Source organism: Solanum dulcamara, chromosome 7 (assembly GCF_947179165.1).
Source record: "Solanum dulcamara chromosome 7, daSolDulc1.2, whole genome shotgun sequence".
NCBI lineage: Eukaryota > Viridiplantae > Streptophyta > Magnoliopsida > Solanales > Solanaceae > Solanum > Solanum dulcamara.
Window position 1 is genome coordinate 21762362 of NC_077243.1, and position 26279 is coordinate 21788640.

The following is a 26279-nucleotide window of genomic DNA, read 5'->3' on the forward strand; positions in this document are numbered from 1 at the left end:
TCTGTCACATTCTCGGGTTTATGAGTAGAAAAAATGGGAAGATGCATCTTTTTCACGAACAGTAAATCTTTCATCTTGCTCTTCCATATGTTGTAGTTACTACCATTTAAACATATCATCTTGCTCATATTACCCTCCATCAAAAAATCCTTGATAGCTAACCAAAGCTCTGATACCACTTGTTATGACGGAAGGACGCAAACCCAAAAACAGAGAAAATAAATAACACCAAATTTAACGTGGAAAAACCTTTCAAATTGAAGGTAACAACCACGGGATCTTCAAAATTCGAATTGCTCCACTATAACAATAAGAGGGTTACAAATATTCTCCTAAATGGCTACACAATAATTGCCAAGTAAGGAGAAGCAATAGCTATACCAACAAAAGTAATAGGAAGAAAATCACTCAAAATAGAGCTACTGTTCGGGACCTAAAATGGGATGTTGCTGACCTCCAAATCCGATCTTCACCGTTCAAATCAAATACTAAGATGTTAGGAACACTCAGTAAAGATTTCAGCCCGATCCAACGGTTAATGAATTGGCAAACGCAGTTTGAAGGTTGCTGATCGGAGAGGCAAAACTCTTGCGGAAAACACTCTTTTCTTCTCTCTCTTCTCTCTTGTTGAAAGCTCTCTCAAAAACCTCTCTTATGTGCCTAATGTCTCTCAAAGACACTACCAATGAGCAATTACATAATTCTCTCAAGTCATCCTATTTATAGAGTGGTACTTTTTTCTAAAGCCAAAACCAACTTCAATTAGGATTATAATTACAATTCTTTTCCAAATAGAATTGGAAACCAAATTAGGAGAATTATTCCAATCCTTTTCCAAATAGAATTGGAAACCAAATTAGGAGAATTATTCAAATCCTTTTCCAAATAGGATTAGGCCATGGGCCTTTGGCTGGAACATGGGTCATAGCCCAACACTCTTCCCCTTCAATTAGATAATTTGAAGAAGAGTCACCAGGACGACTAGCCATCTGATTGTGAGTTTTCTTTCCCGTGTTTTCACGCCTTTTTAATAATCAACTGAGTTGTTTTTGAATTTGAATAATTTCTAGAAAAGTTTTCTAAAAGAACTTCTCTAGGTGATTTTGGGAAAGAAGGCTCAAATTGCCTTGTCGCCCTATGCCCTGGCACCATGGAGAAACTTCAGATTTTCCTTGGATCATTAAGGTTTTTAACTATCCTACTTTTTTTGAATTTTCCCTAAAATCTCTTCTTTTAGGGGTTCAATGTGGATAATCTGATTGAAAAATGTTTACATGGAAGTTATCTTTGCTACTACTTGATTTTTTTGATAGCTTAGATTAACTTCTTCGCTGTTTGTCAGCGAATCTCGTAGATTCGGAACAAAATATTGCCTTAATTTGTTTTTTTCATGCTTTTAGGCATATTAATAGAAGTTAATGTACTACTAGGCCCTTCCTTCTAGATTATGATGATAAAGGATAGCAGCTGTGATAAAAAAACAGTATTTCAGCTTTTCAACATCAACTAACAGAAGTTTCAAACAATCTATGGTGGAAGTTCGAAAACTATTGTGTACCCTTGTTGTAGAAATATTTGTTGAAAAGTAAATCTCTTACCTATGTTGTGTCAGTTGGCTTTATATCTAGTTAAATGCTACAATCTTTGGTAAAAGACTCAACTTTTAAGTAGGAGATTCTCATTCAGTTCTTGTGTAACAAAAATATAAACAGAAAATGACCTCCCCAATTGAGAAATAACTACTCTAAAACTGGAATTTGAATTTTGCTAAGTTTAACTCATCAATTTCTTATGTGTAATATTGGATTGAGATGAGTTTAAATTGAGCAACATAGAGCGAGCATTCATATAACTAAATCTTATTTTTCTGGGATTGTATCTATTCATATTCCCACACAAGCTCGTGCGACTTGGACTTATTGTCTTACACTATCCTACTGAAAAATGAAAAAAAGGAGAACAAAAGTTCTAATGTTGATTCAGAGTGGTACAGTGCCCTTAGCGACACTTGTTGTCCAACTTCATTTACAATGATTATTGTACGCTTTTCTCTTTTTTCACTTGCACAAATTTATTCTGAATTTTGGTAAGATAATACTTAAACATCACTTGTTTTTTCACTTTATTAGTAATTCTATTTGTTTTCCACTAACTTCTTTCGTCCACAGACAGTAGACATATTAGAAAAATCAAGTTCTAGCAAGCATGATGCTTGTTTGGCCAAAGAAAGCAACAAAGTTGCAGCTGTTAAATATGCACAATTCATATCATGCTTTGTGTTTGGGAGGTTGGGATAAGATTGCTGAAAATGACTTGCGCTCTAAAAAATGTATAAGTTTTTGGCTAATAATATCGCCTTACTCATTTTGAAGTCAATATCGGTGCAGGTGGATTGGCTCGGTCAGTAAGTTTTTCATTGTTTAGCTACCTTTGCTCTTAATCTCACTTGTATTTGAAGATTTCTTCTCGGTAGCTTAATAAGGAAGTCCAAAGTTTGTGAAATATGATACTATGTATGGCTGGGGCATGCAGTCACATGCCATAAACTTCTATACTATGTGTCAAAATCATTAGTAAGGATTTTTCATGTGATTTTTTTTCAGGTCTGGGTTGCATATAAGGAAGCAAGTTGGCTATGCTTCAAAGCTATTTGTACTCATATCTCCATGTATATGCTTGCAGCCAGTATATACATGATAGAGTTGTTCATTTTTCATTGGTTTATGTGACTGTTGATTTCAGGATTGGTCGAAAACTCAATGTTAATGATTTTACATTGTGCGCTAAAGCTTTCATACCCATCATAACTGTTATGTCGGCTGAGATCTCTAATAAGCCTTGTCTGCAGAATTGCTTTCTGAATATAAATGTCCCAAGAGAAGTTGCCAACAACAAGGTAAGCTGCTGGATTCTGTGATTCACAACTTAGACATGGCATCTTATCCCGATCTCCTGGTTGTCTATTGATTCATTCAGTTGTGGAGTGTTTTTACTTTCATATGTTTTTTTGTTTCCCCTTTAACATTATTTCTTTCTCATTTATTGAAAATTTTGTAGACTAATGATGATTGCCGATGGAGAAAATCTGATCAGAAGATGACAAAAGGAAATTCATATTCACAAGCTAATTGTCGCTGCACTAAAGCTTGTGGAAGAAAAATGAAGACATGTTTGAATGTTTTCAATTTCATCATCGCGGATAAGGATTATTGAATAAACTTTTTTTTCTTATAATATTTTGGTGCAAGTGCATTGAGAGTTTGTTTGCTTGTAATGTTCTTAACTCAGACAATTTTTATGATTAATACATATTAGTGTTTTAGTTATAAAAAATTTCTAGGGCTTTTAGTTATTATTATGAACATAATGTACAAGTTTAGTTATTAATAACTAAAATTTGTATTAGTTGTAATCTAATTATATAAAAAATAAAAAAATAAAATGCTAATTTTTGGTCAAATTACTGCGGAGGTTAAAACCCCGCAAAATGCATGTATGAATATCTGGTAAAACAAATAGCGGAGGTTTATAATCCCCGCAAACGAAATAAATAACCGCCGCAGATTATTGCCTCAGTTTAAATAACCCACACAAATTAATTGTGAAAGTCGTAACTTCGAGAGTTTTGAAAACAGACGTTACAATAATTAGTGGGGGTAGTAACCCCAACAAGTAGCAATTTTAACCCTTCCTATTTGACAGTTTTTTGTAGTGTCATGAGAGTTTTGCTGATGATTCCTTAAATCCCTCACTCAGAAACCTTTATCCTCCTAGTGCCCCTCTTTGAAAATCTCTATTCCTATTGTCCTCTTTTTGTAATATCACAATGGTTTTATTTGCAACTTTTATGTAATGTTTTGGGTACTATCTTTATCAACTTGTTGAATTGAATTATTTTGAATTGAATTATTTTGTTTTTCTTATACTTCTTTATTTTATTTGCTTGTTGATTTGTGTTTGTGTTGCCCAAAATGACCATGATATTTTTGAGATGTTAGTTTACTATTGTTCCTTTTTTATGATGTCAAAAGGGGGAATATATTGTGGGAAAGGCTTTGGTGTTGTCAAATTAGTGATAGGGAGAATGTTAAAAGGAGCAACTGTTGAAAAGGGGAATCTTGAAAGAATGAACTGTAGAAATGGGGGAATATTGCATAGTGGTTTGTCATTATCAAAAAGGGAGAAAATGAGATTATATATTTTGATGATTTAACAAACCAAGGAAATATGTGAGGGATCTGATTCCTTAGCTTGCGAGAACTCGGGAGCATTAAAAGTGACAGCCGACAACCGTACACTACGTACTTTGCAAGTTTGCAGGACTGGAGTGTGCACGGATGAGTCCTTTTGCAGAGGGAATGTTGTCTAACTAATGACATGCCTCCAGCACTATGTTTATATATATATATATGTGTGTGTGTGTGAATCTTTCTGTTGGCTTTCCCAATCCATTCGTGAATAATAATTCAAGGGCGTGAAGCGAGTATGTGTGTGTGTGTGTGTTGTTGAATCTGAGTGAGGAAAACACTGAAAAACTTTTGCTCTCTAAAATTGAGTCTAGAAGAACATAAGGACCAGATAGAGCTATCAAGTTCTTAGTTGATTTTAGAGTCTTAGTTTCTTGGTCATATTATTATAGATCTAATTTTATTCTATAAAGGAATTAGATCAACTCGTAGTTAAAAAAAATTGTGTCAACATAGCTAGAGTTGGTTATGGAGACATCTTGAAGTCTAAATCAACTAGGGTTTTATTGGTTTAGTGGGCAATAAAGTTATTGTTCTGAGTTCGATTCAAAGAGCACTTTTTTCGTTGAGAATTTCTCATTCCCTTTCGTGTGAATTCCCCAGTATGCTTGTAACAGGGTTGTTGTAGTGAGGGGGAAAGGATTGTGAGTTCAATTCCTAGATTGCAAGAGTTTGTAATCTAAATCTTTGCTCTCTGATTAGTAAAGTTTAAGGTGAAATTCTATGGGATGGGTCGTGATATTTTTTCCTTGATCAAGGAGTTTTTCACGTAAAATCTTGTGTTTGATTTTACTTTCTGTTCTTTACTTTTCAGATTTGTTATTCTGATAAGGGACCTGGTTCCTGACGAATAGTGGACGTATTCATTCTATCATGGTCATTCACTAGTTCCTTCCTACCACATAGATTATAAAAATGTATGTATAAACACATGTATCATACGTTTTAGGTCATTCACGAGTTCTTTCCTACCACATAGATTACAAAAATACAATAATTATATTTGGCACTTCTCCACAGTACACACCTCCTATAAATGCCAACGGATAGTATGCCTACATTCTCCTCTTTTTATTTTATCCTTTTGGGAAAGAAGATGGTTTCTCAAATGGTTATTAATATATAACTTTCTCCACATAAGTTATCATACTAATTTGGTTTCTCAAATGGTTATTAATTTATAACATTCTCCATATATATCATACTAATTTTTTGTCACTCTAAAATCGTTGAACTTATTATTAATAGTGTTTTAAAAGACAAAAATGCAAGGAGAGATGATTCACCTAGGACAGGATGAGGCATTAGTCTTGAGATATGGGGTGCAAACAGGATGGGAGACTCACAAATCCTCAAATTTTACTAGTTTTTAAATTTTCAAAATTGTGTAAAATATGAAAATTTTACAAAAATAAATAAAATCAATAAACCTAAGATTAAAATAAAGCATTAAAGATTTTAATATAAATTATAACAAAATTATGGATAAAACAAATTAAGTGAATAAAAATATCATAATACACGAATTACTTACAAATTACAACATTCTAACAAGCTAAATTAGAAACTGAGAACATACCATCTTGAATAAAATATCACATATATATGTTTATCATAAGAAGTGGATAAATCAAGAAATATATTTAAATTATAATTTTAAAATTTTCTCTTCAAAAAGCAATCTTTTCATCCGATTTTTTCATTTATGAGCGAATAGTTTTTTCGGATAAATCGATGAATAATTATTAGTTTTATAGGAATAACTCATAATTTCATAATACAATTCTAGCATTGTTACTTTAAAAAATTTAAATTTTTGACTAGAAAATCAGCATATTATAAGTTATAATTAATAGAGTAATTTTTGCATATAGTTGTATCTATACTCGCTAAATGCAATTATTATATTAGCAAGTTTTGTACCTTTTGAGCACAACATGATCAATATTGAAAAGAAAGAAAAAAACAACTAAGATTTGAAGTGAAATATGGACAAATGGACAAAAGTTAATGTGTATATATAATAATTAAAGAAGCTGAAAATATCCAGTAGAATGGACTATCATATTGTTCCTAGTATAAAGATAAAACATGTATGGTTGTACTATGGACTTGATTCTCCATACTGATTTCTGGTCAAATCAACCACAATAACACTAATGTTATCATGGCTATTCCGTGCCATAGCAATCCGAGTAAGCAACGCTGCTGCTGATTCACTTTGCGAAGAAAATATTGCGTCTCCTTGAAGACACTCTCTAGCCACCCGACACGCCATTTCATTTGATACAACATCCCACAAGCCATCACTCGCAAGAATCAAACACTCATCACTTATATTCCTTTTTAGGAAGGTAATCTCTGGCTCAGATATGACATAGGGCTTCAAATAATTGTCTCCTGTTTATAATAACAAAAATATTTATTAGTAGTTCAATCTTTATACTGACATTTAGTCATTCTAAAAAGTAAAAACAAAAAATCAACTACTTTGTAATTAAAGGCAAGACCTACTCTACTACATACACATTGAGATATTTCATATATACAAGAATGGTAATATGCAGAATTCGTACGTTTAATAATTTAGCATATTAATCTCTACTATTTGATATGGTTGTTGAAAATCAATGTCGCCTCATTAAGGACGGATTTCTTACTGAGAATGTCTGACTGGCTCAAGAAATTATTCAGGGTATTAATCATGACAACATTCAGGGTAACATTGTGATCATCCTAGATATGCCAAAGGCCTATGACAGATTAGTCTGGCCTTTCCTTATTGTTGTGTTAAAGAAAATTGATTTCAATGATGCTTTCACAAGTTGGTATGATTCACAGGTTGATATCTGATATATATGATCATCATCAATGGATCGAGACAAAGTTTTTTCACTTTCACTCAGGGATTGAAATTTGAAATAGGGGAACCCTCTATCCCTTGCGCTTTTTATTTTGATACTTGAAGTTCTTTCAAGACAAACTGAATAACTTCCTCAAAAGTGAGAGGTTCACATGTTTCACTATGAGCAAGAATGGTCCGCTAGTAATTCTTCTGGCTTATGCAGATAATATTATTATCTTTCGTGGAGGCAATACAAGATCCATTAAAGTTGTTATGAATCAAATTCACAACTATGAAATGAACTTTGGTCAACAAGTGAATGGTAACAAAAATTTCTTCTTCATAGGTTTTAAAACTTCGATCTATTGAATCAACAGAATGATACAAGCCACTAGGTTTATTGAGAAACAATTCCCTTTTAATTATTTACAATGCACTATATACATTGAAAAAAATGAAGAATTACTTATTTCGATGGTTCGGTTACTAAAAATTGTTAAAATTTTTGGTGGTTGGCACACTAAGCTTCTATCACATGGTGGTAAACTCATTCTAATCAAGCATGTGGTTCAGGCTATTCCAGTTTATACTATAGCTACCATGAACACTCATAAGGAAACTATTGAACTTATTGAGAAGAAATTTGCTTAAGTTTTTTATCGCAACGTGCATATAACAGCAATGCACAGCCTGAGTTTAAACCATTTTCTTTGTTTCTGTTAGTTAGTTATCAATGTGTCAGATAGTTAGTTAGCTATACATTTCAAAGTGTGTGAGTTGTGTGTGTGCATTCAGTTAGTTAGCTTAAATAGTTAGTTACACAACTATCAATAATGAGTTTTCAATTAGAATTAGTTAGAAAGAGTTAAGGAGTATGTGTATATATAGATCAACAAGCTGTGCATTCTGTGATTGAGATCAATAAACATTTCTCTTCTCCTTTCTGAGTTTTCCTTTCTCCCTTCTCTCTGAGTTTCAATTTCCTTTATCTGAGTTCATTAATGGATGATTGAGATCATTCATTTAGCTTTCACATGGTATCAGAGCAAACTTAGCTGGTAATCAAGAAGAAAACTTGAGTTGAAGAAGACAGCAATGGTTACTTTCAAAATAGATCAGAACGATCCTCTTTACATAGGACCATCGGATGCATCAGGAGCTATGTTGATTCCTATCAAGCTGAAGGGATCTGAGAATTATGGAATATGGAGTAGATCTATGAGAATTGCACTTTTGGGGAAAAGGAAGTATGGCTTTGTGACTACAGCATGTAGCAAAAGCTTGTATAATGATGAACTACATGAACAATGGGAGACTTGTAATGTCATTGTTCTATCATGGCTAATGAGTACAGTTAGTGAAGAACTTCTAAGTGGAATTGTATATGCCACAAGTGCTTACACAGTTTGGGAAGATTTAAAGGAGCGCTTTGACAAAGTGAATCGAATGAGGATCTATCAACTGCACAGGGAGATCAATACACTTTCACAAGGTACTGATTCTGTTTTGACTTATTTCACTAAATTGAAGAATTTGTGGGGAGAATTTGACGCTTTAGTACCTTCACCAAGTTGTGCATGTCCTAAATATAAAGAGTATTCAGATCATTTGTATCAGTTGAGGTTAATTCAGTTTCTGAGTGGGCTAAATGAATCATATGAACAAGCACGTAGGCAGATCTTATTGAAAGGCATCACTCTAACTATAAACCAAGCATATGCTATGATAATAGAAGATGAAATCCAGCATTCAGCTTGTGTAGTTATTGTGAGTGAAAAATCTGATACTATTGCCATGCGCGCAAGTTCACAAAAGTCAAGGTTATAGTTCTGGAAATCAAAACTATAGAGGCATAAAATATGAGTATTGTAACTTTACTTGTCACACTAAGGAGAACTGTTACAAACTAATTGGATACCCTGCTGATTGGAAACATAGAAAGAAGTCTGGTTATACTAATAATAACTTTAAGAATCAATCTAGATTTGTTGCATCTGGAGGGCACAACAATCAAAGTATTGGTAATCATGGAGGTGATAATTCTCATAATGGACAACACTTAGCTAACAACATTGTTAGAGATTAATTAGATCAGACTCAGATAGCCTCAACAAGTCATGAAGTAAACAATGCCTTTGTTGCCAAAGCACATGGATTTAGTGATGGAGAATATAAGCAAATAATAGACTTGCTGAATAAAGATACTAAGAAGGTGAAATAGGTCAATATGACAGGTATGGCTATTTGTTTATCATCCAATATTTTTCCAGAGAATTGGATAGTAGACTCTGGTGCATCTCATCAAATAACAGTAGATAGAAACTTGTTGACAAACAGTAGGTGTATCGATAAGTCCCAAAGAGATCAGGTGAATTTACCAACATGAGATAAAGTTGAGATATCTCACATTGGAGATGCATGTTTGTTTGATAATGAAACTGTGAAAGAAGTGTTGTTTGTTCCAGACTTGAAACTCAACATGTTGTCAGTCTCCAAAATCACAAGACAGTTATCTTATTTTGTTTCATTTTATCCTGACTTCTGTGTATTTCAGGACCTTTACAGTGGCAGGGTGGAGGGGATTGATAAAGAAGAAGGAGTTTATACATCTTTACAAATGAATGTAGATAAGGAAATGAAGTGAAGTTTAGAACCATCAGAAAATAGCTTCTGGAGTTTCCATGTAGGACTGTGATCTATGGCACAGAAGGCTAGGCCATCCTTCATCTCATACCTTGAAATATTTACATTTGTTGCATAATAGCAAAAATGTAGAGTCCCTAAACAGTTGTTCAATCTGCCCATTAGCTAAACAAGCTATACTACCATTTCCTACTAGTGAATCTAGAGCATTTGTGTCTTTTGATATTGTACATATGGACCTTTGGGGACCATATAAAACTTCTACCTTTGATAATTAATACTACTTCTTGATAGTTGTACATGATTATAGCAGATATACTTGGGTGCATTTACTACAGCTTAAATCTGAAACTATTGTAGCACTCAAAACCTTCTTTCTGATGATTAAGACACAATTTCGTCTTACTATAAAAACTTTGAGATCGGATAATGGGACAGAGTTTTTTAATTCTCAGTGCAAAGAGATATTTTTATCTTTAGGCATAATACATCAGAGTAGTTGTCCTCATACACCGCAGTAAAATGGTGTAGTAGAGAGGAAACATAGACAGATCCTAAATATAGCTAGAGCCATCAGATTTCAAGCTTCCATGACTATCAGATATTGGGGTATTTGTATCAATGCTGCAGTTTACTTGATGAATAGATTACCTTCCTCAGCAATTCATGGGAAGAGTCCCTATGAAATGTTATTCTCCAAGTTCCCAAATCTAAGTCACTTAAGAGTAATCGGATGCCTTTGTTATGCTTTAGTGCTCCATAGAGGTGAGGTGACAAGTTCTCTGAAAGAGCCAAACCTTCTATTTTGATGGGTTATTCCACCACACAAAAAGGGTATCTATTGATGGATATGCAGACCAAAAGGTTTTTCATTAATAGAGATGTTAGTTCCAAGAACATATTTTTCCATTTGCATCTTCACAAACAGATCAAGAGCCACAAGCTATCTTAAATACTGGTTTTATGATGAACTTGAGCCTCTACATATATCACTTCCTGTAATTTCACCTCAGGATAATGCAGTTGGTGAGACTCCACCAGAATCATTATCAGAAATGACTCCTCATGTTGCTGTGCATCCTAGTAGTGAGAAGGTTGAAGCAGTTCATCCTAGTGTTGACAGGCCACCACCTGAGGCCTCATCTAGAAAAACTTCCAGACTTACTAGACCACCTATATTGATGAAAGCTTACACAACTCCTAAAAGAGGTCAAGGTAGCAGATATTCATTAGCCAATTATCTTTCATACAATCACATTACTTCATATTACCACAGTTATTTGGCAAAGTTTTCTGCATTGGTTGAACCACAGACCTTCAAACAAGCTACTAAAGATGATAGATGGATTCAAGCTATGAAGCTGGAAATTAAGGCACTTGAAGATAACAAGACCTGAATGATGGTTGATTTTCCGCAAGGAAAATACACCATTGGTTCAAAATGGGTCTTTAAGATCAAATACCAAGCAAATGGTGAGGTGAAAAGATTCAAAGAACGACTGGTTGCCAAAGGTTACAGTCAACAAGAAGGGTTAGACTATCATGACACTTTTTCGCCTGTTGCAAAAATGGTCATAGTCAGATATGTCATTTCCTTAGCTGTATCAAGAGGATGGGGTTTATACTAACTGGATGTGTACAATGCTTTCCTCCAAGGTGATTTAGATGAAGAGGTCTACATGACAATACCAGAAGGATTCAATAATCAAGGCTCCAACAAAGTATATAAGTTGCTTAAGACCTTGTATGGCCTTAAGCAAGCCTCTAGACAATGGAATATTAAGCTTACCACTGCACTATTGGCAGTAGGCTTCACTAAAAGTTTCCATGATTACTCCTTGTTCACTTTGAAGAAACCAAAGGGGATGGTCCTCATTTTGATGTATGTTGATGATTTACTCATTACTGGGGATAATGAGACACAGATTAAAATGGCAAAGGTGTTACACCAGCAGTTTAAACTCAAAGACTTGGAAGAACTTAAATATTTTCTGGGAATTGAAGTTTTGAGATCCAAAGTTGGGATTATCCTAAACCAAAGTATATACTGGAGCTTATTTCTGATACAGGCCTAAGTGGAGCAAAATCTGCAGCCACTCTATTGGAGAAAAATTAGAGACTGACCTCAAAAAAGTTGATCAAGCTAATGGTTTTCATGGAGATGACATCTTACCAGACATCTCAGCTTATCAAAGAATAGTAGGCAAGCTGATGTATGCTACTATCACCAGACCCGATATTATTTATGCAGTTCAAACACTTAGTCAATTTATGCAACACCCCAAGAAGTCTCATTGGGAGGCAACTACCAGAATAGTGAGGTACTTGAAAGGGACAGTTGGCCAGGGTATTTGATTAAAAGATCAACCTACTACTAGTTAACCGAGAAGGCATAAGTCTAAAGGGACACAGGCTAACCCATGATCACATAAGCCTAAGGGAGCTAAATAGTTAACCGAGAAGGCATAAGTCTAAATGAAAAATGCTTGAAACTACATTTGTCGATGTAGGATAAGGATCGTACCCGGCAAGGTATGAGACGACTTAGCTGATTGGGCCGAGATCAAACTCCATGCGCTCACATGGTGGTTTATTTTGGTTATAGTATTAGACTCTTATAATTAATGAACTAAGATATGATGAAAGAAATATCCATAAGGTAGGTTGAACAACCTCATCTGTTAACCTTCTCATGGTATGACTATGACTATGTTAGTTGTTTCTATTGATTTGACATGTACATTATGTTTCATTCCACCATTTTACATACAGTACTATTCCATATGTACTTACATTCCTTTTTTCAGGAGGAATGCATCTTTTTATTGATGTAGACTCAGGTACGCAGACATGAGATCAGGCCGCTCACTAAGTTCCATATCTTCTGCTATTGGTGAGCCTCTTTCTGTTTCTAGGCTTAGTCTACATATTTTAGAAAGTTATTTTATTTTAAGGTATACGGGGGGCCTTGTCCCAGTTGACATTAGTCAGTTATGTTTAGAGGCTTCATAGACAGAGGAATAATTATGTTATATTTGGATCTTTGTTTTCTTTGACAATGATTTTAAATTTCTATGACTCACGTTATGAAATCTGATCTCTTATGAAACTTGTCTCTTCAAATGCTTTCAAATGTATTCTTCTTCTCATGTTTAGATGTATGCGCATGTCTAATGCCATGTTATGGATACACTCAGTCCAGTAATGGTATCTGGTGCTGCCTATGTTTAGGGTGTAGGTTTGGGACATGACAAGACTAGACCCATCCTACATAATAGCTGAAGATTAACAAAAAATGTAGCTACTGTGTTGAATTAGGTAAAGTAGACATTAGTGGACTAATATGAGATGATAACGAGAATTCTTTTATGATATTTGTTTCTCCCACGATATGTGCCAGTAACAATATGCTTGAGGCTACTGCTGCTAAGTTTGGGGGTGAATTGGTGAATAGCCAATGACTACAGACAATATATCCTAGAAGTAGACTTCCTACTTATTGCTAATATGCTTATCCAAACAGACACCGGGAATTGCAAGGTCTATGATATCATTGAGACTACTCTTCAAATGCCACATCAATTTAACTATAAGGTTGTGCACAGCTATCGCGAGGCTAACAAGATGCCAGATGGTTTGGCCAAACTTTAAGCTAGCTATAATGACCTTGGTCTGTTCCAACATCCAAGAATTTCGCCCTCCATTCTTAAAGGAACTTTTCAACTTGATAGGAGCCAACTTCCTAGCGTTAGAATTAGATACGACAATGCAAATTTTCTTTTCAATTGATCTAATATGTTTTGCTTATAGTTTAGGATAATAATGTATTCTACTCACATTGCTTATTCTTTTAAAATATTTAAGAGGCCAGGCTCAGAACCCATCGTCTTTAATAATATATCCTTCATCGAATATATGCCCATTCATTGGGCCCTTTGTGATTTTAAAAAATAATGTGTTATATATCTAATTCATTTCAAACAACATAAATTGCTTCTTAAACTATCATCAATAACACCCGATTTGGTCTTCTCTAACGTTATTGGGAAACCACCATTTTCTTTGATGCACATACGACAAACTTTCTATGACGTAAAACCAACTTACTCAATTTTGTTAATGCCTACTTTGTTGTCTAATGTGGTATTAATTGTTTTGGACTAACAACATATTTCTGACATACACGTCGTACACTGTATACTCAACTTTATTTCTACTTTGATGTTGTATGCGAGCCATTAATTCACAGACAAATAAAACTTTTGCAACATGCACATCATGCATAATTCTACGTCAAAACCCTAAATATCAAGCTTGATTGGTTGTATTTCCTTAAATTCATTTGATCTCTATATCATCTTGTTTTAGAACTATTCCATTTTTCCATAAAAAGCTAGGGTGATAACTTACACTTCTAGATATCAGAGCTGTGTTTTAACTTCACTGTGCTCTGCTATTAGTTCCGATAGAAATCTTTTCTTCTACATGATACATGTTGTATGCCCTTAAAGTTTTAGGTTGGGAACTTGTTAAGGCCTATCTTAGCACAACTGCTCCACAACATATGTAGTGTTGTTTATTAAAACCTATACAGCAGTAACTATTGTTGGCGCATGCTCCCTTGCTCATCAAGCTTACCAATGATCAAACTAACAATATTAAATTTCTTAATGTATGGACTAGACATTTTGCAGATAGTGCAAAGAAAAGTCAAAAGAAAAAGGAAAGTTAGGAAGCAGAAGTCAAAAAAAGAGAAAAAGTAGGCAGGAAAACAAAAGAAGGAAATGCAAGAAAAGTAAAAGGCAGCCAACAGCAATTGTGAAAAAATTGCCAACAGCCTCATTTTACGCGTTTTGAAAATGAGTAATTTTTTTTATGCATTTTCATTCTACTATAAATAGAGGGTCTCTTGCCCTCATTTATATCATCCCACAAAACTACAATCAGAGAGAATAAGAACACAAAGAGGGTTATACACCAAGATAAATATTATAGTCTTGAGTGTCATCTTTAGCGAGTTGTTCCTTTTATAAGAGAGAAGTGTTAAGTGTTGTTTTCTCCTTGTATTTCAGAGCAGTGTATTTTATATTATAATAGTAAGATCCTTCTACCCCATGATTTTATTCCTCTCTCTATTTGAGGGGTTTACACATAAAATTATCGTGTCCAATTTATTTTTATTATTTATTATTATATCAAACTTTAGTTGTGGTGCTTCCTCCCTCCAACAGTGGTATCAGAGCCCTCGGTTATTCTATCTATTTTATGTGAAGGTACTATCTATGAATAGAAAATTTTCATAAATAGTAAAATTCGGTGAAAAGTACTATTCACGTGAATAGTAAATTTTGGTAATGGTACATTTTCTCATGATTGTTCACAAAAATACTCAGAAATGATCTAGAAGAGTGTGAAGCAAATAACAATGTCGAATAAAACAAAGTTTGACGTTGAAAAATTCAATAGAACTAATTTCTCATTGTGGAAAATAAAAATAAAAATAATATTGAGAATGGACAATTGCTTAGCTGCAATTGAAGGCAGACCTACAGACTTCACTGATGATAGCAAGTGGAATGACATAGACAGCAGTTGTTGATCTACACTTGGCATTAGCTAATGAAGTGTTACCTAGTGTGGCTGAAAAATGGACTGCAAAAGAAATATGGGATACTCTTACGGGATTATATGAGGCCAAGTCTTTGCATAATAAAATTTTCTTAAAAAGAAGATTGTATACTCTTCGAATGGTAGAGTTCATGTCAGTTACTAAACACATCAATACTTTGAAAGCTCTATTTTTGCAACTTACAACAATGGATTGTAAAATAGAGGGGACTCAACATGCGGAGCTTCTACTTCAAAGTCTGCCTGACTCATATGATCAACTCTTCATCAACCTCACGAACAATACAGACAGTCTAGTTTTCAATAAAATTGCAGTCACCGTCTTAGAAAAAGAAAATCGGCGCAAAAATAAGGAAGACAGAGAAGCAAGTTCGCAGCAAGCTGAAGCTTTGATGATGGTGAGAGAAAGATCAACGAAATGTGGCCTCAGTGGGAGTCACAATCAAGGTAGATCTTAATCAAGAAGTAAGAAGAATATCAAGTGTTACAACTGTGGCAAGAAAGGATACTTCAAGAAAAATTGTCGGTTTAAGAAAAAGAGTGAACACCCTGAGTCACCAAATGCTCAAGGGAATATTGCAAGTATCTCGGATGATGGAGATATTTTATGTAGTGAAGCAATATCAAATAATGAAGGCAGAATTTTTTTTACTGATGTCTTGATCATGGACACTGGAGCAACGTGACACATGACTTTCCAAAGAGAATGGTTTCATCAATATAATCCTATCTCAGGAGGGTCTGTGTTAATGGGAGACGATCATACTTTTGATGTTATTAGTATTGGATCCATTAAAATAAAGATGTATGATGACACGATACGCACCATCAAAGAGGTACGATATGTAAAAGACTTGAAGAAAAATCTATTATCTTTGGACAATTAGATGATAATGGATTTTCATATAAGATTCATGGTGGAGTCATGAAAATATCAAAAGGAGCGCTTGTAGTGATGAAAGCAGAAAAACTTGCAGCAAATCTATATGTGCTGAATGGTAAAACACACCAAGAAGAAGAAACATCAACCGCGTCAGCAAGTTCATTTGAAGAATCAACGATGATATGACATCATAAACTTGGCCATATGTCAAAATGAGGTTTGAAAAGCTTCTTCCAGGGCTCAAAAAGGTTTCACTACCCTTTTGTGAACATTGTGTTACCAATAAGCAAAATAGACTGAAGTTTAGCAGTTCTTCTGCTAAAAGCAAGGAAATATTAGATCTGGTCCACTTTGATATTTGGTAAGCACCGGTGAATTCTTTAGGAAAGCGAATATTTCATATCATTTATAGACAATTACTCCAGGAGAAGTTAGGTGTATCAAATCAAGAGAAAGACAGATGTTTTTCCAGTTTTCAAAGAGTTCAAAGCGCGGGTGGAACTTGAATTTGAGAAAAAGATCAAGTGTTTGAGGACAGATAATGGAGGAGAATACACTGGTGATGAATTTGATAACTTCTGTAAACAAGAAGGGATTAAAAGGCAATTCACGGTTGCATATACTCCACAACAAAATGGAGTAGCAGAGCGGATTAACAGAACCTTGTTAGAATGGACAAGAGCTATGTTGGCAACTGCAGAGTTGGAAAAACCATTTTGGGCAGAAGCAGTCAAAACCGCCTATTATGTGATCAATCGGTCACCATCAACCGCAATTGATTTGAAAATGCCAATGGAAATGTGGACAGGAAAATCAGCTGATTATTCTCGCTACATATATTCGGAAGTTTTGCTTATGTTATGTACAACGCCCAAGAAAAATCAAAGTTGAATCTAAAATCCAGGGAATGCATTTTTTTAGGGTATGTTGATGGAGTCAAGGGGTATCGCTTGTGGAATCCCGCTGCCCATAAGGTGGTAATCAGAGGGATGTTGTATTTGTTGAAAACAAGATACAAGAAAAGGAAGGTAGCACTTCAAAAGAAAAATCAGAGACTACTACAGTTGAAGTTGAAGAAATAAAAGAAGTTTAAATTTCTTCTGAAGCAGCACCAGAGCATAAAGAACAAGAGCAAGCTGAGATCGAAACTCCTCAAGTTCAGCGGTCAACTAGGAAGAGAAGAGAAACAGCTTGACACTCAGATTATTCTATGGAGAGCAATATTGCATACTGTCTATTAATAGAAGATGGATAGCCTTCAACTTTTCACAAGGCTATGAAAGTCCAAGAATTATCTCTTTGGATGGCAGCAATGCAAGAAGAAATTGAAGATTTTCATAAAAATAAAATATGGGATCTTGTTCAGTTACCTCAAGGAAGGAAGGCCATTAAAAATAAATGGGTCTACAAGATCAAACGCAATAGTAATGATCAAGTGGAGAAGTATCGTGCAAGATTGGTGGTAAAAAGATTCACTCAGAAAAAAGGTATAGACTTCAATGAGATATTTTCTCCGGTGGTCCGACTCATAATAATTCGAGTAGTCCTGGCGATGTGTGCTACATTTGACTTGTACTTAGAGCAGTTAGATGTCAAAACTGTAATTTTTCATGGAGAACTTAAAGAAGAAATTTATATGCTCCAACCAGAAGGTTTTGAAGAACAGGAAAAAAGGAACTTGGTTTGCAAGTTGAACAAATCTCTATATGGTCTCAGACAGGCGCCGAGGTGTTGGTATAAGAGATTTGATTCCTTCATTATAAGTCTTGGATACAAGAGACATATTCAGATCCTTGTGTTTATTACAAGAGATTTGGTGATGACGATTTTATTATTTTGTTGTTGTATGTTGATGACATGTTGGTAGTAGGCCCCAACAAAGATCGTCTCACAAATTTAAAGGTACAGTTGTTTAGGGAGTTTGAAATGAAGGACTTGAGACCAGCAAATAAGATTCTAGGGATGCAAATTCACTGAGACAGAATTAATAGGAAGATTTGGCTTTCTCAAAAGAACTACTTGAAGAAAATCTTGCGACGCTTTAAGATGTAAGAGTGTAAGTCAATTTCTACCCCACTTCTTATTAATTTCAAGTTATCCTCAAGAATGAGTCCTAGCAATAAAGTAGAGAGGATGGAGATGTCCCGAGTACCGTATGCGTTAGCAGTGGAAAGTTTAATATTCGCCATGGTATGTACAAGACTTGACATTGCACAAGTAGTGGAAGTGATCATTCGATACATAGCTAATCCTGGTAGAGAGCATTGGAATACTATTAAGAGGATCTTGAGATATAGCAAGGGTACCTCAAATGTTGCAATGTGTTATGAAGGATCAGACTTTACTATTGAAGGTTATGTTGATTCAGATTATGCAGGTGATCTTGATAAAAGCAAGTCCACCACAGGTTATATATTTACTCTTGCTGGAGGAGCTGTAAGCTGTGTTTCAAAATTGCAATCTATCGTGGCTACATCTACGATGGAAGCAAAATATGTTACAGCTACACAAGCTAGTAAAGAGGCAATATGGATGCAGATGTTACTGGAGGAGCTCGGGCACAAATAAGAAAAGGTTGCTCTATTTTGTGACAGTCAGATCGCTTTGCATCTTGCAAAGAATCCGGCATTTCATTCAAGGAAAAAGCACATACGAGTTCAGTATCACTTTGTTCATGAGAAGGTGGAAGAAGGCAGTGTGGATATTCAGAAAATTCACACTAATGACAACCTAGCAGATATGTTTACGAAGTCGATCAACAGTAACAAGTTTAAATGGTGTCGATCTTCTATTGGCCTAGCAAAAACGTAATATTACAGTAATTGGGTAGAAAAAATGATGTGAAGACTTAATTGATTCTCAATTAAATCTTCAAGTGGAGAATGCAAAGAAAAGTCAAAAGTAAAAACGAAAGTTAGGCAGCAGAAGTCAAAAAAAGAGAAAAAGTAGGCAGGAAAACAAAAAAAAGAAATGCAAGAAAAGTAAAACGCAGCCAACAGCAATTGTTGAAAAAATTGCCAGCAGCCTCATTTTACGCGTTTTGAAAATGCGTAAAATTCATTTACGTGTTTTCATTCTACTATAAATAGAGGGCCTCTTGCCCTCATTTATATCATCCCACAAAACTACAATCAAAGAGAATAAGAACACAAAGAGAGTTATACACCAAGATAAATATTGTAGTCTTGAGTGTCCTCTTTAGCGAGTTGTTCCTTTTACAAGAAAGAAATGTTAAGTGTTGTTTTCTCCTTGTATTTGAGAGCAGTGTACTTCATATTATAATAGTAAGATTCTTCTATCCCGTGGTTTTTCTCCTCTATCTGTTTGAGGGGTTTCCACATAAAATTCTCATATCTAATTTATTTTCTCTATTTATTATCATATCAAACTTTAGTTGTGGTACTTCCTCCCCCAACAGATAGTACATGCAAGGGGAAAAAAGTCATGACTAGCAACCCTCTCTATATCCTTCAATAAAAGCTCAAAAGAAATGTCAAGGCTCTAAGTGACTGGTCAAGAAAAGCTTTTGGAGACATTTATGAGGAACCCAAGATATGGGAACATAAAATTGTTCTATTAGAATAAAAGAGTATCCATGACAATATTGGGGAAAATAGGATGATATTATCAAGGGCTAGAGCTGAATACACCAAGTTCAGGGAAGTGCAGGAGACTGTCTTGAGGCAAAAAACTATAATTAAATGGCTTGGGAAGAGGGATGCTATCACTGCTTACTTTCATGTGGTGTTGAAGAATAGAAGAAAAAGGCTTACTATTAATAAGATCATGGATGAGCAGCACCAATGGATTGAGGAAAATAAGCTATAGTACAATATTTCCAGAAAACTTTTTCCTCAGACAAGTAAAGACAGAACTTGGAGGCCACCAACCAACTGAGAATCAAAGTCACTGACCAAGACATGAAATGCTCGTTACCAGTCCCACAATCCCGGAGGTCAAAGAAGCGACATTCTCCATTGATCCAGATAGTGCTCTAGGACCAAATGGGTATGGTGGGGGGATTTTTTCAAAGTGCTTGGAGTATTATCCAAGGAGATTTGCATATGGCTATTAAAACCTTATTTGGATGTTCTGAGCTCACCAAATTCTACACTCACACTTGCCTGGTTATGATACCTAAAATGGAATCCCCCCCAATACTTCACAGACCTTAGACCTATAAGTCTTTGTAATGTGACTAGAAAAATCATGTCCAAAATTTTGAGACTCAGTCCCATTCTTCCTAAGATTATCTCGAATAACCAATTAGGTTTATAAAGGATAGATCAATTTCTAAAAATATCCTCTTGGCCCAGGAAATCATTAATGACATCAAAAAAACCCAATAGAGGAGGCAATGTGGTCATCAAATTAGACATGGCTAAGGCATATGAAAGGTCTCCTGTACCTATCCATGCATGGTGCTAAGGAAAATGAGTTTCTGTAAGATCTAGATTGATTTAATCTACAGGTATATTTTCAACAACTAATACTCTATTATTATTAATGGAGGTAGGCAAGGCTTCTTTAAGTCAGGTAAAGGTCTTAGACAAGGTGATCCCCTCTCTCCCTCCCTCTTTGTGCTTTCCTCGGAATTATTATCTCGAATGCTTAATGATCTTCCAAGGATCGGAGAAGGGGTTACAAAAACTTCTATATGAACCAGAATGGCCCATAAGTGAACCACCTCTTTTTTGCAGATGATACAATTTCGTTTTGCAATGGGAGTAAAGGAACAGTGGAGATGTTCCTTAGAACCCTTCACATTTATGAGAATATATTTGGTCAGCTTCTCAACAAGAACAAAGTTGTTTCTCTATAGCTAAGAATGCTAAACAAAACTTTATTGCCAAGATAAAGCTCATTACACTTTTTCACTTTGCAGTCAAACTTTGGCATGATCAAAGTTGAGAACTCTTGGGAAAACATTAAAAAACAAATTGACATTTCTATAACCATAAGACTGCCATAAGAGGGAAATGGATCAGACTACCAACTATGGTTGCTAAACTTAACACTGATGGATCTTGTGTTAATGGCAGGTGTGGTGGAGGTGGAATACTATGGAATGCAATGGGACAAGTCATCATGACCTTCACTGTAAATCTTGGAGAAGGAAGCAACAATTGGGCAGAAGCCATGACCATGCTACATGGAATGGAACTATGCCTCCAAAGAGGAGTAAATATGATCTTTGGAGAAACTGACTCCATACTACTTGCTAAAGGCATCACTGAAAATTGGAGTATCCTCTGGAGAATGTATATCCCAGTTAAGAAGATTCAGAAACTAGTTGAATAGCATGGTTTCACCATCAATCACTGCCTCAGAGAGGCAAATCAACCTACGGACAAATTTGCCTCGATTAGCCTCTCAACTGGTGTTAACCATGTCTTCAACTCCTATACTAATCTTCCTACACTTGTTAAGCGCCTTGTAAATTTGGATAGAATGGATTTGGCCACCTTCAGATCAAAAAGAACAAAGGATGCTAACCTTATTTTTGAATCCCCTTAGATTCGTAGCCAGTAATTTCCACTAGCCTTTGTATAGGCTTACGTTTTGCTAAGTGCTCCTTAAGCATCAAAGATACAAGTTTGGTATGCCAAACTTCAAAGTGTGTATCCTTATCTCATCAATGAAAGACCAGCTTTTGTTTTATAAAAAAAAATACTACTGTTGGTGGAAAAAGTAAGAATTTTACCAATTCTAGAATTTAAAGTTATGATGCTAAAATGGAAAAAGGAAATGAAGCAACAGTTCCAATGCCAATTGTCTTATAGATTGAAATAGTCTTGCAAAGGAGAAATGTTACCTATTGCCCGAGACATGGCTAGAACACCTTGAACCCGTAATCCACGAGAATAAACAAGCTGTCCTCCACGTGCTTTTATTCTAGCGAATTCATCCCGCCTATCTGGCTGCAAACAAATAAGAGAGTAGCTTTTATAATGAGGACAAATCACTTTTCTTCAAGTAGTGAACTAAGTGTACTCTCACATATGTCCTATATGTGAGTAGTGAATTACACATTAATTTGAAGATTCCCATATAGTCAAAATTTAGAACTTACAAAATCAAACAGCATATTGCTTACCCTCTAAATCATTTTAAAACTAGTTGTACTCAATCATCAACTCAGTAGAATCCCTCAATTCACATACATATAGTTCTTCTTTGTTGTTCTTCAAATTTTTAAAAATTCTAGAATAATTCAACTACAAGTTAAATTCTAGAATTTTTAAGGCCAAATATATTTTCGAAAGTTCAATTCCGGAAAAAAAGGTGAAAATTTTCATGACCTATTACTTCCTTAAACGTGATATTCGACTTTGTAGCTAGCTTGATTTATGAGTTGCTAAAAGTACCAACATCTGTTACTGAAAATTTTGAACTTGTATAGGCATATTCGAAGTAAGTGTGCAGTGATAGAATGTGAAATTTGACTTCACACGCTCAAACACACACACACACATATTGTATCTTGAGGGGAAAAGGCAGCAGAAAAATAAGCATGCTTGAAGGATAAGCAGTTGCAGAGTTTTTCTAATTTCAATTAATTTATCTTAAATCAAATAACTTTATTTTATTAATAAACACCGAGACGGCTCTGAGTAAAAGTACCACTAAGAATTGTACCAGCAACATTAGGTTGCTTACTTCGATGGAAATCCCGAAAGAACGAAAAATTATGTGAGTAAGCAAACATATATTAGTTAATTAATTGATATATTTATAGTTTAGCTAATTTATAATTCGTCATTAACATTTAGCATTAATTATTGCATGTTTTTATAATTCAAAATTTGTATAATATAATTTGCCTAATTTTTGTATAATGTAATTTTATATAATATAATTTATATAACTGTTTCAAGTCTAAATATTTGTTTTTGTATAAATTTGCTATTTCGAGTTTATTCAAAAATAACTCAATTATACAAACTCACGAATTGTAAAAATGAAGCAGCTTATATTATAACTACAGCCGTAAATATATAATTTATAGCTAAGGAGCTTAATTAAGTTTAATATAGTGGTTATTTGTAAAAAATTTCCACAAAGCGGAGAGAGACATTAGGGCCCATTTGGACAAGAAAGTTGTGAAATTTGCAAAAGGTACTTTTAATTTTTATTTTGAAAATGAATAATATTATTTGAAAATTCGAGTTATATTTTTTAAAAAAAGTTTTTGTGAGTGATTTATGATGAAGGAAAGCTTCTTTGTTATTTAAAAAATATCACAAGAATTATAGAGAATATTAATAAATTCTTTAAGAAAAAAAGAAAAAGCTTAAATGTTTATCACCTTGTGATCGAAGGAGAGTGGGAGGGCAACTCCGTCCCGGCAAAGAACAGCGCGAGAATCACCGCAATTAGCAATGACAATTATATGGTCTGTTATAATTGCAATGACGGCGGTGGAGCCCGTCATACTTAAGTTGGAATTTGGTGGGCAGGAACAGTAGTAGCCTAAACTACCACAGTCGCAGTTATAGGAAGCCATTTTATCCATCCGTAGGAAACATTTTTGCAGCACTCTTCTCCATGCTGCTTCCCAGTCTCGTTGCTGTTCTCTATTTAAACTGCTACCACCATTCATCATGTATGCGTTGTTCCCAGAGCGCATCAGCTCTTCTTCTAGAAGCAAGTGTAGTCTCTCCTTACACAGTGCAGATACCTGCCATCCACCAAAGAAATATGATGTAGTAATCTTGAGATCTAGTACAAATCTTTAATTTATTTCCACAAAAAAAATGATATTTATTCCATATTCCCAACAGGGTGTTTGATTAATTAATAGCATCTGAACATCTCATTTTTTTTATTTTATTTTAATATAAATAATGAGATAAGTTGTATTATATATATAAAATAAAATAATTCATGTGATCTCATCCCAACAACCAATCCTAGCCAATTCTAGGTTATCCAGAGTTAAACTTTAATATTTAAAAAATTGGCTTAAAACGTATTATTACAGAGTTCATTAGATAATAGTATTAGATATTACTCCCTTTGTTTAAGTTAATTTTGACTTCTTCATATATAAGAAAATAAAGAATACTTTTTAGATCTTGTGATCTTTAAAAAATATATTGAAATATCTTTTACTTTTGTGGTTAAATAGTTACTGAAAAAAGAGAGGAAAGAAACAACATTTTTTTAAGAGAAAAAAGGGAATAAAAATTAAACAAATTGAATAGTTTAAAACAATTAATCTGAGGTAAGAACTAAGAAAAAAATTTTTGACGCTCGCATCCCGGAATTGTAATCCTCATAAAAAAGAAAATGTTTTTAAATTTAAATAATTAAAAAGAAAAAGAAAATCTGAAAAGAGATGTAGGTAATCAAACTTTAAAAAGTACCAACATGATTAAAAAAAAAAAAAGGAGCAGGTTTACCTGAGGACCACCATGACCATCGTAAATAGCATAGAAATGAAGGGGTCGAGCGTGATTGATAGCTGGGGCACAAAGATTTGGGTGAATTGAAACCTCATCTTCCATTGAAGGCCTCTTTCCAATCACAGACATTGATCCAACCGCCGGCGGCGACAGTACTACTTCCGTCATCTGTGCTAAACGGGCCTTCTGTCTCCTTTTCAATTGAATTTTGTTTTGGCGATACAACCTGGATTCCTCGGCGTGATCGACAATGGCTTTGTTCTCCATCTTTAGCTACACTGTAGTTGTAACGGTGAGACACTGACATTTTGTTTTTATAGGAGGCCTTGCCAAGATTATAAGTCCAAACAACAATACATCTGTCAACAAGTATGAAACTTTGGTTGCATCTGTATTTTTTCTGAATTAAACCATATAAGATACATGAAAATTAGGACAAGTTTGGCAGGAAGTATTATTAATAGAGAATAGTCTCTGAATTAAAATTTAGTATAACAAATTCATAATGCAAAATTGCTTACAATAAACTCTTGTGTTTGGGCTCTTTTCCGAATTCTGCAAATAGTAAAAAATATTAATGTGTCGAACTGCCTTTTAATATTTGGTTACAAGTCTTTGAAGTGACGTAAAGTGACACGTCTTTGAAGTGACGTAAGCTTGGAGTTTCTCATTAAAGCGTAAGATGATGGAATTGGTTGACAAGTGTGAGCAGCTGGGCCCACTATCACCGAATGAAGAAAACCGGGTTCATTGAGGGAGAATGTGTGGTCCACGTAGTAAGAGATGAGCACCGCTTTAATTTGATCAGTCAGGCTAAGGAGCACAGAAAGCGTTTGGATCTAGGAAGTGTTTGGATTGGAGTAAATTTGTTTAGAAGATTCCTTCATCACTCAAATTATTTTATTATACAAGACTATTCAATAATTCTTACATAGTACTTTCTTACTTTAGAAAAGAATTATTTTATTTTATTTAATATGAAATTTTTAAAAAATAAAAAATTATTTTTTAATTTTGCAATTGTAAATTAAAGTTATATTTCACCCGTTTTAATTTATGTGCCATTTTTTAAAGGGAAAGGCATAAATTTCTGTATTGAAAAGTCAGTTACACACTTAAACTATCATGACAACATATTACATACCTAAACTATCTAAAAGTGAAACTATTATCCTCCTACAACTGATGTGCCAAAAAAAAAAGCGTGTCAAATTTTTTGTAAAGTAAAAAAAAAAATTAAAAAAACAAAATCACCCCACCCCCACACCCCTTCTTCTTCACACCCATCTACCCTCCTCTTCTTCACATTCACCTCAATTTACTCCCATTTTGAATCTTCATTTTTTTTTCTTTCAAAAAACCAAGTAAAAAAATTTAAAAAACAAAATCACCCCACCCCTACATCCTTTCTTTTTCATACCCACCTACCCTTTTCTTCTTCATACCTACCTCTATTTACTCCCCATTTTGAATCTTGATTTTTTTTCTTTCAAAATTCATTAAGAAGAAGATTTTTTTTCCTCATTTTGATGGAGAAGACGATTGGGGTTTGAGGGGAGAGATCGGATGGGTGATTAATAATTAATTAAGAGTTAATTAGTATAAAATATAGTTAATAAAAGAAA

At 34.4% G+C, this 26279-nt stretch overlaps 1 protein-coding gene across 1 annotated transcript; it reads right to left on the minus strand.

The window, feature by feature from the left end:
- Positions 1-6133: 6133 nt before the first annotated feature.
- LOC129895514 (probable protein phosphatase 2C 75) lies at positions 6134-25141 on the minus strand. Its single transcript, XM_055971236.1, has 4 exons — positions 24652-25141; positions 23556-23927; positions 22062-22167; positions 6134-6647 (listed from the first exon to the last, which is right to left on the minus strand). The coding sequence occupies exons 1-4, from the start codon at positions 24919-24921 to the stop codon at positions 6352-6354; spliced, it is 1044 nt and encodes a 347-aa protein (XP_055827211.1). The 5' UTR covers positions 24922-25141; the 3' UTR covers positions 6134-6351.
- Positions 25142-26279: the final 1138 nt, after the last annotated feature.

Excerpts from the sequence above, each read along its gene's own strand:
- LOC129895514 (XM_055971236.1), bottom strand. The coding sequence starts at position 24,921 with ATGGAGAACAAAGCCATTGTCGATCACGCCGAGGAATCCAGGTTGTAT. Across the intron at positions 22,168-23,555 it reads CACTCTCCTTCGATCACAAG|CCAGATAGGCGGGATGAATT; the intron begins GTGATAAACATT and ends ATTTGTTTGCAG. Across the intron at positions 6,648-22,061 it reads AGCCATGTCTCGGGCAATAG|GAGACAATTATTTGAAGCCC; the intron begins GTAACATTTCTC and ends TATTATAAACAG.